This window comes from Mytilus galloprovincialis, chromosome 4, assembly GCF_965363235.1.
Source record: "Mytilus galloprovincialis chromosome 4, xbMytGall1.hap1.1, whole genome shotgun sequence".
NCBI lineage: Eukaryota > Metazoa > Mollusca > Bivalvia > Mytilida > Mytilidae > Mytilus > Mytilus galloprovincialis.
This window is the reverse complement of record NC_134841.1, coordinates 33,825,060-33,840,346: the sequence shown is the minus strand read 5'-3', so window position 1 is coordinate 33,840,346 and position 15,287 is coordinate 33,825,060. Positions and strand designations below refer to the sequence as shown.

Below are 15,287 nucleotides of genomic sequence, written 5' to 3'. Positions count from 1 at the left end.
GGAAACTGTCGGTAAGAATGATAGGTTTCATAGATTTGTATAAATTCTGATACATATCGGAAAATAACCTTTAAAATACCAAAGGTTCCTATATTCTGGAAAGGTATATATAGTTGAATCTAAAGAAAGAGTGAACTATTTTTCTATTCAGTTAATTGCCATAGAAGTAAAGGATGGAGATTCTTTTCCTATATATTAAACGAAATACTTATAAAGACGTTGGTATGGGTGAAATGAGAAATTTTTAGAGTGTCAATTTCATGGAATTCAGTACTATATATCAATGGGTTGAACTTTATATGTTAATGTGTCATTTTCTGTTAAAATAACTTTAATTCTAATTACACTTATACTTAATAGTAATATGTATGATCTTATGTGGTTAATCATGGTACAAAAGCTAAATAAGATGTCATAGTACATGTAGTAGCTGGAAACTGTATATAAATTGATTATGTTTTCTTATGAATGTGCAGGGATTTTTTTTTATTGTCGCACGAATATGCAATGAATTTGGACCGGGGGGGGGGGGGGGGGCTCAGTCAAACGTCTTTAACCTTTGAATGTTGAATCACCCCTTGTCAAATGCCTTATTGAACAATGGTAACTAAGGTTTAGTATATGCAAATCAGAATTCAATCAGGGTTCTTGGTGGCAATTATCTCATGGCAACCAAGTTATAAACTGCATTTTAATCTAACTTGAAAAACTAAGGTGACACTCAATGGAAATGCAAATTTGTCACGGATACCATTGAAGGCAAATAATATGTTGAAGAATTTTTGAAATCAATTACATGTACTTCTGTGTTGACATGAATTATCATTGACCATAATTATAAATTAACTGTCCACAAAATAAAGAATTTTTAATATACTAAGGCTTTTCTATCTCAGGAATAAATACCTTTTGCTGTAGAAATTTTTGGTCCTCAATCATCTTCAACTAGGCTCTTTTTACCTCATGAATATATACCCGTAGCTGTATTTGATACAACTTTTAGGAGTTTTTGGTCCTCAATGCTCTTCAACATCCGGGTGTATATGAGGAGTTTATTTACATATATATAGCAGCTGATCTGAATTACACACTTTATATATAGTCCTGTACTACCAGAATAAAAAAAAGTCATGATCAAACATAGTATCATCGTTCCAAAAATAAAACCTTGACGTCGGTTTTTTTCGAAATATGTTTTTTTTTTTTAAATTCAGCTCAATCCATACACATACATGCATTTTTCACAAACTTTTGTAAATTTATGTCGTAATGAAACATTCATCCTGGAATAAAATGTATATCTACTTTGAAAAAGTTTCACATTTCAAATGCGGTTTGAGGAATTTAATTATTTGAAGTATTGAAAATGAAAAGGAAATGAACACCTGGAAACGAAAATTAAACAATTTCTGGTGGTTTGGCATTGTTAAAACCAAGAAGGTGAAACATCAAGTTTAAGGAAGATTTTGATCTTTTGGTCAAATTTCTTTCCTTTTTAAAAGACCTCTTAAGACCCTTTCATGTTAAATATATAGTAAAGAAAAAACACATTCTAAGTACGTATATTTTATAACATATACAAAATCTAATCAATTTAACAATGCCAATGTGACTAGATTATTTATCTACATAAATAAAGATAAGTATTATCAGTTGAATCCATGCTTTATTAAAGTTGAAGGAGAGGATTATCTTTAAATGTATGTGTGGGTCAATTTTCAGAGTTGTGTGAGAGAGAAATTGATTCATGATAGTTTCTTTTATCGCAGAAAATATTGTGTATAACAGTATTTTTTTGTTGTTTTTCTTGAAATGTATGTATAGTATGATACTTTGATGGGGTTATAAGTTTGTATTTGACTAAATTATATAATCTTTTTCTGCTCATGAAATGTACAAAACCGAAGTGTTATGAATAGTTTTATTTTTTTCGTACATTTTTCATTAAAGAAATTGCAAATTTGAAGCTTTGAAACCATTTTGAAAAAATAATGTGAAAATTTGGTATTGTTTATATCTGTATATTATTATTTTTTTTAGCAACTTTCTTATCTTAAGAAACTTTAAACCACAAAAAGAAGAATACATGCTTAATTATTTTTATTAAATTTGATAAATGGTCAACTAATAAATTACGAAATCTAGATTATAAGTTGATAAAATAAATGAAAACACCTTTAGAGTTGTTTGTTATACTCTAAAGACCGCTTAAAAATCAAGAATCAATACATTCTGATGAATAGAAGCGGTAAAGTTATAATTTTGTATCAATTTTTATTGATATTTCTGCCTTTTTTGCAAGAGTTATTTCCCCTTTCAATGCAAATCTCCATAGGAACTTTAAATGGTGATTTTTTTTAGTTTTCCTCAAGTAAGATTTTATGGGACTTTTTTCTGTGTATGTTTGGGGTTTATGTTAAAGATTAAAACTTAAAAATCTTATGTTGCAATTACTTTCAGGTAAGGGTCAAATTTATGCTAGATTGACTGTACTAAAAGTATCGTTCTGAATAAATTTCATTGTTTATCTATTTTCGTTATTAAAACTGTAATAAGATTGGTATACATGTAGTTTATATAGTTTAAGTTTTTCTTACAAAAGTTTTCCACTCTCTAAATATAAACTACTTTTTAAGGAACAGTCTAATTTTGCCACTTGATTTTTATGCCTCCACAGTAGCAGAGGGGGCATTACGTTTTACCCATGTCTATGTGTACTTCGTACGTGTACGTTCGTACATGTACGTCCGTCCGTACGTACGTCCCAAAGTTGGTTTCCATTCTCTAACTTTAGTTTGTCTCAACAAAGTTGTAATCTGCGTTGATTATAATAACTTGAATGTCTTTTTAGGTACTCAAAAGGAAACACATTAACAATGGCTTCAAAAAGTCCAGGCAAACTTCAACCTGCAGATTTTATAGAGAAACTATACAAATCAAACCTTCAAAATGAAGAGTTATTAGAGATATTGGTAAAGACAATGAAAGTAATTAATAGAGGCATTGACAACACGAAACTATCAGATGATTATTTATCTATGCTCGTCCATCTTATAGCAAAGGCTTCTACATGCACGGCACATAGAAGGACACAGGAGGTCTTACAGCTGTTGAATATGCTGTCAGATTCTTCACTGATTACAACCAGGAGTATTCCATTGCTTGTAGGGGTAACATGTAACAACTCCCGTGATCATGATTTTCATTGTTTATTATCCGATTACTTAACAATACTTCAGGAATTATACATACGCATGCCCCATTTGTGTACAACTCCACATGTTATTGGACTTGTAGAATTTTTGAAAGGACAAGTAAGTGAATGTGATGATTGCGAAGACAAAAATAAGATGGTTGACTTTGTATTTGAATTGAAGAATGACATAATGAGGATCGCCGAAGAGCGATCAAAGCCAAAACATGTTAAAAAGCAAGACATTGAAGACCAGTTTGCCCCTCCAGAGGATTTCCGAACTATGTCAGTCGTTCCTGGACAAATCGATGTTTTATACGCTCCCAATTTTCTAAGACGGAACAAAGTTTTCGGGAAGTATTTGGATTTAGATCATTATTTAGATGTACAGTTTAGGTTGTACAGAGAAGACTGCGTGTCACCTCTTCGGGATGCTCTCCTGGAATTCAAACAGAAAGATAGAGAAATTCGGAGCGGAAAATTTAGATTAGAAAGTGGTCTTGTCTATAGAAATGTGTTAGTATTGAACCAAAGCACTTCGATAGATAATGGGGAAGTGTTTGAACTACAACTAGACTCAGACCATTCCAAAAGGATCAACTGGATAAAATCAAAGAGACTTATTTATGGGTCTTTATTGCTTGTTTCTTTTGATCGGTTCAAAACAATTTTCTTCGCCGTTGTAGCTGAATGTGAGAGAGACACTTTACAAAAGACAGGCTGTTTTGCTGTACAAGTGTTTAAATCGGGCAGCAACGTCAAACTTCCAAGAAATGAATATGGTATAATGATAGAGGCGACATCAGCATATTTTGAGGCTTACAAACATGTACTGAAAGCTTTACAACGCATTAAGGAGGAAACATTCCCCTTCCAACGATATCTCGTTCTTTGTGAAAAAGATGTTAGTATGCCATCGTACATATTAAAAGGTTGTGTGTATGATCTAAGACCTTTAATTAATAATTCCCGTATTGGCATCGAAAATACTCAACGTGGAAATCGACGAATTGGTATGTCTAGACAAACACTAACAAATGAGATAAGGTTGTTTCAGGAAGACTGGCCGTCAACTGCTGTTTTAAGGATGGACGAATCGCAGAGGAACGCGTTTATTTCAGCACTTACAAAGGAATTTGTGCTCATTCAAGGTCCACCAGGAACCGGAAAGACGTACCTTGGATTACAAATCGCAAAAGCATTACTGCATAATAGTGGCAGATGGCAACAGATGGATTCCATTGGTGAGGATGAAGAGGATAAAAAGCCTAATCGTAATGCTCGAAGACCTGAAACATTACCGAAACCGTACATGTTAGTTGTTTGTTATACAAACCATGCATTGGATCAGTTTGTTGAAGGAATTGTTAATTTTATGCCAGAAAATTTATATGATGGTCGTTTTCCCAGAGTAGTTAGGTTTGGAAGCCGTTGTAAAAATCCAAAAGTAGAAGAACTTTCGATAAAAAACTTACGAAGAAAAGCTCGATATGAATTTAATAATCCACGAGCTGGTGTAATCGAAAAAGCAACAGCAGCTAAAAGGAAAATAAAAGAGATTCGAGAAACAATCGAGGCATTACAAAGCAGAAATATTGTTTTATGGTTCAATATTTTGAAATCTGTGCTTTCAGAAAATCATGTAAATCAGTTTGGAGACAATAAAAGTATTGTTTGGTTGCAGTGGCTACACGTGTTAGAACAATCATGGTATAAAGAAGTGAACAAGCATTATCAAAACCAACAGTCTGACAAAGAAATCAAAGATCAACTTATAGCAATGGAGACTGAACATAAAGAGGAAGAGTTAATTACAGTGATTTCTGAGTCGGAACATGCATTCAACGACCGATACTTGGAGGTTGATGATGTTGATTTTTCGCTTAATACTGATACTATCGGTCTCGATCTTGACATGCAATGTGAAAGTCAGCTACAGAAAACAAAACATCTTGAAGAAAAATGTCGATTAATTTTGCGTTTGGAAAAAGAGAAAGCAGCAAAAGAATTGCATTATGGCGAAAACATGTCAGAGGACCAAGTCATTGACGTAAAAAATATCTGGATACTTTCGATGGAAGATCGTTGGAAAATGTATAGATATTGGTTAATGCAGTACACCAAAATACTTCACGAACAGCTGCGCACCAGTGAACAGGAATTTAATGAGATATTTGACGACTATATGCGTGCCAGTAAGGAATTAGACGAATATATCATGCAACAGACAACGGTTATCGCCATGACTACAACAAATGCAGCACGATACAGCGAATCCTTACACAAAGTTGGACCTCTAATCACCATAATTGAAGAAGCAGCAGAAGTACCAGAAGCCCATATTATTACTGCAATTAGCCCAAGATGTAAACATTTGATTTTGATAGGGGACCACAAGCAATTAGAACCAAAACCAGCCGTTTATGAACTTGCGACTAGATTTAATTTATCTGTTTCCCTGTTTGAAAGAATGGTAAAGAATGAGTTGAGTTACCACTGCCTTCAACGACAACATCGAATGAGACCAGAAATTTCTGAACTGGTACGCCACATATATGATGTTCTTTATGACAACGAAAATGTATATGAATATCCACCAATTAAAGGAGTTCGTAAGAGTTTGTTCTTCATCACACATAACAAACAGGAAGCTTTCAAAGATGAAGGAAGAAGTTTTTCTAACGAATATGAAGCTGAATATCTCCGAGAGCTTTGTCTTTATCTGCTAAAGCAGGGATATAAACCATCTGATATAACGATCATTGCAGCATACACTGGTCAGATGTTCTGTATAAAAGAAAAAATGCCTAGATCGAAATTCGAAGGAGTGAACATTTGTGTGCTTGACAATTATCAAGGCGAAGAAAATGAAATCATTCTGTTATCATTAGTGCGCAGCAATGCCAAAGGCGATATTGGATTCTTAAATCGGGAAAACAGAATTTGCGTTGCTTTGTCAAGAGCTAAACAAGGTCTTTTCATAATAGGAAACAGCTCTACATTAACCATGAAGTCTCCGCATTGGCAGACTATTATCAAAAAGCTTCAAATTGAAGAGGAAGACATCGATGAAAACGAAACAGTTTCCAAATATCCCTCGCTTGGAAAGGCGTTACCTCTGTACTGCCAAAATCATCCATCTCACGAAGGAATTCTAGCCGAGTCACCAAGTGACTTCAAAAAAGTGAAAGATGGAGGTTGTTATCTTCCATGTGAATTTCGATTATCATGTGGACATGCTTGTCGATACGATTGTCACCCATTTGACAGGGAACATGAGGCATATAAGTGCAAAAAGCAATGTTCACAGACTTGTGAAGATGGACATAAATGTCGTAAGAGATGTCATTGTGGTGTTTTATGTTATTGTAATGTAGTAATGCCACGGGAACTAAAATGTGGACACACTGCAAATCTTCAGTGCCATGTGGATTATTCGAAATACTTGTGTCCAGTTGAAGTAACAAGAACTTTATCATGTGGACATCCTGCAACTATGAAATGCTGCATCGATCAAGACGATATTCTCTGTAAAGTTATTGTTGACAGAGAACTTCAGTGTGGTCATACAACACAGTTAAAATGTCATGTTGATCCAAAACGCCATATGTGTGTCACAGTCGTAACAGGGACACGATCAAAGTGTGGACACGAATTTGAACGTCAGTGTCATAACGTCTCTTATGATGCAATAAGTGATTGTAGAGTTTTGATAAAAGAAAAACGATCAACCTGTGACCACGTGATTGAACGGTTTTGTTATAACACCGAATTCGAAAAGCTTGTTAAGTGCAGCGTTATTGTAAAAATGAACAGAACATCATGTGGACACGAATATCAAAGACAGTGTCATGACCAATTGTATGAGAACACTCATAATTGCAATGAAATTGTAACGGAACAATGGTTATCATGTGAACATGAATATGAAAGATATTGCTATGATTCTAACTATGTTCAGAGTCACACATGCGAGATTGTAATTCCTGACAAAAGAGATGATTGTGGTCATGAATATGTAAGGAAATGTTCCGATACGAATTATCAGACGGAAAACAAATGCAGTGTCTACGTAGAAAAAGATTTTCTATACTGTGACCATAAAATAATGCTCCCATGTCATCAAGATGTCACTTCAATTAAATGTAAAGCAAATATTACCACTGTCTTCAAATGCAAACATTCCATGACACACGAATGTCACAGAAGTGATTCAATCAAATGTACCGACAAATGCAATAAAATATGCAAAAACAGTCATCAGTGTTTAACATCCTGTCATTTCCCGTTTTCTTGTGACTGCCAAGAGCTTATCGAAACAATTTTAGAACGCTGTCAACATCAACAAAGTATTCCATGCTCGTCCGACCCTAATATTTATCCATGTAAAGCAATGGCGAAGAAAGTTATAGTGTCATGTGGCCATTCTCAGGAAATGGAATGCCATATAGACCCCGAAACTGTATCCTGTAAATTTGTGGTCCTAAAATCTTTGCCTTTATGTGGACATAGGAAAATGGTTTTGTGTTCAGCAAATGTTTCAGACGTAAAATGTACCGTAGAGGTTAAAATTAAGTTGGGAAAATGCGGACATTCGGCTTCAATAAAATGCTGGGAGAAAGTAACAAATAAGTTGCCAGAAATTAAATGTTCAGAGACTATAACGCACGTGCGTTCCAACTGTGGGCATACGATAACTTTACAATGTTGGACAGTATCAAGTAAAAAAATACCGAAATGCAAAGAATTGATAAGCACGACACTAGCATGTGGTCATTTAATAAAATGCGTATGCAGTGAGTCGAAAGGAAAAACATGTGACCAAACGTGTAAACAGCCATTGCCATGTGGACATCCCTGTCCAGGGTCGTGTTATGAATGTCAAACAAATTCCCGCCATAGTGTATGCAGTAGCCACTGTGAAAAAGAATTGTTATGCGGTCATGTCTGTCAAAGTAAAGCTTGTATGAAGTGCAGTCCGTGTCAAAAGTCTTGTGCATTTGCATGTTCACACTCGAAATGTCGTTCTAAATGCACTGATCCATGCAACCCTTGTAAAGAAAACTGTTCATGGGAGTGTAAACATTATAAGTGTACACAATTATGCTTTGAAGAATGCAATCGTCAAAGATGTAATCATGACTGTGATAGGACTTTGTCTTGTGGTCATCTGTGTCCTGGTTACTGCGGTGAACCGTGTCCACTGCAGTGTGCTGATTGTAAACCGGACATTTATATTTTCAAAGATAATAGTAAAGATAACAAAATTGTTACATTGCTACAATGCGGTCATTCTTTTGAAAGCTGCTATCTTGATGCTCGCATGGAAGAAAAAACTAATGACTTACTGTCAAAATGCCCATGTTGTGAAGACATTATTTGTTATCATCCAAGATATGAACGGATTTTGAAAAAGCAAAAACTTGCACTTGAAGATGCTAAAAAACAAATTGGTAAAGTACGAATGAATTCCAAAACGCTGTACCCTGTTTGTGATGCGAGAATGTTGAAAACTTTTGAACAGTATACAACACGCATTGCGACATATCTTCTCATTGCTCAGCAAACACAATGTAAGAACGACTTTGATTTGGAATTCAAACATGCCGAGATATTGACCAAATCTATTCTCAAAGTTATTGATACAACAAATGAAACTTCATTTAAAACTTGCTTACAATTGTCTGACAAAATATTTTATTTGCATGTCCAATGGATGCTGTGTCTTTTCACCACGAAACCAAAACTACTAGAAAAGTATTACATTGCCGATTGGTTTCCGCCATTGGTTAAGTCTATGGGAAATGCTTCAAACAATTTTCCGCCCGAACTTATAGAACCGATGGAAATTATTTTAAAAGAAAATGGTGGAAGATTAACTGACACCAAAGGTCATCTCACAATAACTGGTCGCGATATAGTTGTAGTTGTAAGCGGAATGAAGAAACAAATAAAAAGGAAACAGATAATAGAAATATTAAAACCTTTTATTGCTGATATGGAAGGTGACGGATATTTGGCAACTACAAGTCGATATCCCAAATTACAGAATGTGGTTGGCATACATAGCATCGATTGGACAATATGTCAAAAAGGTAAGCTATGTAGTATTTAGTCAGCTGAATAATTATCAAAGCAAGCGCATATATATATATACTGTAAACCAACTTATTTTCGCGAGCGATTTATTTTCGCGACTTTCGCGAATAGAAAAATAACGCGAATATTAATCGTCGCGAATGTGTTATACATGATAATTCATTCCTTATTGAACTTCAGAAAAATCGCGAAATTAAGTAGCCGCGAAGTGGTCTAAAAAGGATAAAACGCGAAATAAAGTATCCGCGAAAATAAGTTGGTTAACAGTATACATAGATATAAGAAGATCGGGTATGAGTGCCAATGAGACAACACTCCATCCAAGTCACAATTTGTAAAAGGAAAACCATTATAGTTCAGAATACGGTTTCGAACAGTAAGCTATAAAGGGCTCAAAAAATGACTAGTGTAACACCATTCAAACGTTATACCTACAGTCTAACCTATATAAAAAAGAGAAACGGGAATCACTTATAAACCACATGAAAACCGACAACTACTTAACATCAGGTTCCTGACTTTGGACAGGTGCAAACAAATGCAACGGGTTTAAATTGTTTAATAGGTACCACTCTTCATCCTTACCGAAACAATAATGTAACATCACAACATAAAAAGACAGACTATGAAATAACAATTGAAATGGCTAAACTCCATTAAAAGACATACAAACACATATCAACAATAATAAAAAAAAATATCACGTAGAGGTTGCATACTTATACCACATGTCAAGCAAAAAATCACACACACTGGCACAGTCTAGATATTCATATACATTTTAAAGGAATATATATAAAATTGAGAATAGAAATGGGGGATGTGCCAAAGAGACAACAACCCGACCATAAGGCAGACAACAGCAGAAGGTCACAAACAGGTCTTCAATGCAACAAGAAATTCCCGCACACGGAGGTGTCATTCAGCTGGCCCCTAAACAAATATATACAAGTTCAGTGATAATGAACGCCATACTAAACTCCAAATTGTACACAAGAAACTAAAAGTTAAAATGATACAAGACTAACAAAGGCCAGAGGCTCCTGACTTGGGGCAGGCGCAAAAATGCGGCGGGGTTAAACATGTTTGGGAGATCTCAACCCTCCCCCTATATCTCTAGACAATGCAGAAAAGTAAACGTATAACAATTCGCGCATTAAAATTCAATTAAAGAGAAGTCCGAGTCTGATGTCAGAAGATGTAACCAAGGAAAATAAACAAATTGACAATATACATAAATAACATCAGAATACTAGCAGTTAACTGACATGCCAGCTCCAGACTTCAATTAAATTGATTTAAAAATTATGTCTTCATCATATGAATATCAGACACAACCCTCCCCGTGAGGGGTTTAGTATCATACCGTCATGACATATATGAGAAGAACATAACCCTTGTCATGCCAACAATTTTTTTTTAAATAAATTAGTTTAGTTCCGATGCAAAGACCCTCTAAGTGAATCAATATTAACGCCAAAATATGCAATCTTTAATCACCTCACAACAGTATCGTAACTATATCCCTTCTTATTAGGTCTATATATGTAAACGTTTTACAAATGTTTCTACAATATATAATTTTAACAAAAACCCTATACACTTTATACGTTTTACAAAAATACCTACAATATATACGTGTTCATTGTCCGGTTTTTGTTCGATCGGCTTCAGTATTAACGTAGTTTTCAGTGACGCAGACAAGATGATCATCATGTCTTGTTTTAAATACTGTGGATTCGTTTATTTTCGTATGTACCAATATTTGTGGATTCAGGAACACTGACTCTTTGCATGATGGACATTTAATTTCGTGGTTTTGCCAACGTCTTCATACAAGCCAATATAAAATTTGTCATTCATTGAACACTAAATTTCCTTGTTCACCAATAGCCACGAATTCCACGAAAATTTGTATCCAACGAATAATAATGAATCCACAGGACAAATACTGTTTATATAATTATGCCTAGTAGAATTTACAATCTACTTAATTATTTATATTTCATACTTTAGGGCATGCTATGTCTACGATCATGTACAGCTCGTGTCACAGGTGTGAAGGTAACGATAATCAACAAACAGAATTCGAGTATTATGATGGACTGCATTTTGCCGCACATGAACTAACAAAACAAAGCAGCAATATAGAAAACAAGATGCCAGTTGGCGGTGACGTTAGACATACGAATTCGCCTAAAAAATTAAAGAATCCTCCGAAAAACAAACTTGATAGTGAACATTGTCACGATGGTCGCGGACAAAAGCGTAGAGGCCGTGGGAAGGGAACTGAGAAAACAATGCAGGTGAAAAAAGATACAACAGATGGTAATGCAAGTCGTGTTGGTACCGTTGGAAGCGTAGAATTTAAAAGAGATGGACATCGAGATAATAATCATGACAAAGGCAGTGGGGGATATCGTGGCCGTGGTCGTCCTGATGGTAGAAGTCAAGAAATCAATGGTGGACAAGGTCGTGGTAATAACCGAGGTCGTGGTAGAGGTCGTGGTCCTGAAGACAACACGCTTTGGAATGATGGTCCTGTTGGTAGAAGTCAAGAAATCAATCGTGGACCAGGTCGTGGTAATAACAGAGGTCGTGGTAGGGGTCGTGGTCAAGAAGACAACAAGCTTGGGAATGAAGGTCCTGATGGTAGAAGTCAAGAACTGAATGGTGGACAAGTTCGTGGAAATAACAGAGGTCGTGGTAGGGGTCGAAGTCATGAAGACACCAAGTATAATAATGAAAATCGTGGCGGTAGGAGTGGACAATGTCGAGGTCGTGGTGGTAGTAGGGGTCGTGGTCATGAAGACAAAAATGGTGGAGATGAAATTCCTGATTTTAGAAGTCGCGAATTCAGTAGAGACAGACATCAAGATGATTATAATGACAGAGGACGTGGACGAGGTCGTGGTGGAAACAGAGGAGGTCGTGGTAGGGGTCGTCGTGGTCGCTGATAGAAACTATTGATGATAGTGTGTTTACAAATATTTACAATAGATGTATCCGATGTAATCGATTACTATTAGTTCGGTTCAAAATTTGTAAATAACTTCTAGCTAGAAAGGTAAAGATACGTTATTATTCGTTGGATACACGGTTTTTGAATTTTGGGGTAAAAGTAAAACGATTTGATGTATATCATTAAAAAAATCCAAATTAGTTTATAAGTAGGATGATTTTAAATTCACACAATCAAGTATCGACAAAAAAACTTTTTTTTCCTCAATGTGCGAAATTTGCATTTCCTATCTTAAATGATTCATCAGTATGCTTTAATACAGTAAAAGTCCAATTATTCCTATCAAGATGAAATGATATAAGAATATTTGGGATATCAAGGTAGTGTATCCCTTTACATAGCATACTCTAATGAATATTTCGTTTTTCCAACAGTTAAATCAGACTATACCATAAGCCTTGGTTATCACTCTAATAATTCCTCGTTTCAATTTTCATGTTTAAAATTTCATTTTTGTATTTGTCAATATTCATAAAATATGTTCAATGCGCTAGAGTGACGAAAAAAAATCAGATTAAATTCCACTCTGTGTAGTTAGGAAGAAAAAAAGCATATGATTTCTGAAACATTTGATTCAATTAAATACAGGGTTTTTTTTAATGTAATTCAAAACAAAATTTAAATAGTACTGTAGACGATAGTTACATGTAATAAAAAATGTTTTGTGTCTTCTGTGTTTTATTTTTGTAAAAATTACAGAAAGAGAGCGAACAAATTATTATAGTCAATTATATGCCTTTTTTGTTCTATAATTTATAGAATTCTTTGCTATCAATATGATTAGGCCTTGTGATTATCTATTCCAGTAATCTTTTCTTCTTCTAAGGTTTAAAATAGTAATCTAAATTTAGAGACAACTAAAAAGGTCATACAAGTACTTTTAGATGATTCCAGAATATCTGTTCAATCTTTATATGTTGTTATTATTTGTATGTATCACAAATATCTTGTCTTGATTGTATCACAGTAAAAAAAATATATAATTATATGATTACATTTTCATGCTCATATGCTTTTTGTTTCTCATTTGAATTTGGTTTTTTTATTTTGTATTTTCGGGGGGTTTGGTAGGTTGACTTGCGGTATTGTTACTCATTGTTGAAGGTCATATAAAATCTATGTCATTTGGTCCCTGGTGTATAGTTGTCTCATTGGCAATCATACCACATCTCATTATCTTTTAAAGCAATTTTAAAAGTCGTGATTTTTTCCCTAAAATTATATTTTTTTATATAAGTTTGTTTTGTTATTTCTTTTTGAAATGGAGGTGCTTTGAATGATTATTTTTTTTTGTAACAAGTAACATCTAAAAATATTCACAGTCTTTTATGCTATTACTACTTTTATTGATGTGTTATTTATTAAATAATTTTAGTTCCTGTTAAACCATGCAAATTATGAAAGCTATACAAGTTATTTAATATCTGATTTTTTACCAGACTTTTCGTATGAAGCATTGATACAATATAGAAAAGTATCTCAACACAAAGCTAGTGTTTATTTTTTGTTCACCTTTGTTGTGGTTATTTTAAATAATTTGAGTTCCAGTTAAACCATGCTAATTATGAAAGTTACAAAAAATATTTATCATCTGATTTTTACCAGACTTTTCGTGTGAAGCTTTGGTATAATGTACAAATAATACTTACCTAAATGCTAGTGGTTTTTTTTTGTTCACTTACAGTCATCGTATTAAAATATACATGTACAATGTATGATACTTAAAATTTCGATTTTCTAATATGCTAGTTTAAATTGAATAACGAGCTATACTTTAATGTATTTTTTTATCATTATGTTTTTATGACTTACCACTAGCAAAGTAATTGCAATTTTAACAATTAAACAGTCAGTATTTCTATAATCTTTTTTTATTTATCTAGGATTTCACCATTGAGTTACATATTTCAACTTTCATTGTATTTTGAATATCCGTAATTATGGTATACGTGTACCTTTGTCCATCAGTTTGCTTTCTATCCGTTTGTTATCCATTTTTAATTATACCCCCGCTTTGAAAAAGGGGGGGTATACTGTTTTACCTCTGTCTGTCCGTCCGTCCATCAGTCCGTCCATCAGTCCGTCCGTCAGTCAGTCAGTCCGTCCCATGAAACTTTCGTCGCATTTTTCTCAGGAACTACAATACAGGGATTTCTGAAATTTGGTTTCAGGGTTTATCTAAGTCAGCTATACTGTGTGATGCGTTTTCAGATTGATCACTTGACAACTTCCTGTTTACCGAACACTTGTATGATTTTACACATGATAGCCAAGTTGAAAATTTTCGTCACATTTTTCTCAGGAACTACAATACAGGGATTTCTGAAATTTGGTTTCAGGGTTTATCTAAGTCAGCTATACCGTGTGATGCGTTTTCAGATTGATCACTTGACAACTTCCTGTTTACCGAACACTTGTATGATTTTACACATGATAGCCGAGTTGAAAATTTTTGTCACATTTTTCTCAGGAACTACAATACAGGGATTTCTGAAATTTGGTTTCAGGGTTTATCTAAGTCAGCTATACCGTGTGATGCGTTTTCAGATTGATCACTTGACAACTTCCTGTTTACCGAACACTTGTATGATTTTACACATGATAGCCAAGTTGAAAATTTTCGTCACATTTTTCTCAGGAACTACAATACAAGGATTTCTGAAATTTGGTTTCAGGATTTATATAAGTCAGCTATACGGTGTGATGCGTTCTCAGATTCATCACTCGACAACTTCCTGTTTACCGAACACTTGCATATTTTTACACTATTAATATTATCCACTTGCGGCGGGGGTATCATCAGTGAGCAGTAGCTCGCAGTTTCACTTGTTCGTCTTGAGAATGTTGGGTAGATGACAACAACTTGCCTTTGGTATATAAATACAGAACAAACACAGAAATGATAAAAGATCATAAAAGGTGTATGCATTGAAGAAGAGGTGAGAGATACAAAAGGGATTATCAAACTAAAAA

The 15,287-nt window shown here is 34.4% G+C and overlaps 1 protein-coding gene across 1 annotated transcript in view; it reads left to right on the top strand.

Moving 5' to 3' along the window:
- The window catches only part of LOC143071941 (uncharacterized), a 67,445-nt gene extending 53,267 nt beyond the window's left edge, over positions 1-14,178 (top strand). The window contains exons 2-3 of the mRNA XM_076246648.1: positions 2,852-9,288; positions 11,309-14,178. Coding sequence (XP_076102763.1) covers positions 2,877-9,288; positions 11,309-12,249 — 7,353 coding nt within the window. The 5' untranslated portion in view covers positions 2,852-2,876 and the 3' untranslated portion in view covers positions 12,250-14,178. The remainder of the gene's footprint in view (positions 1-2,851; positions 9,289-11,308) is intronic.
- Positions 14,179-15,287: the final 1,109 nt, after the last annotated feature.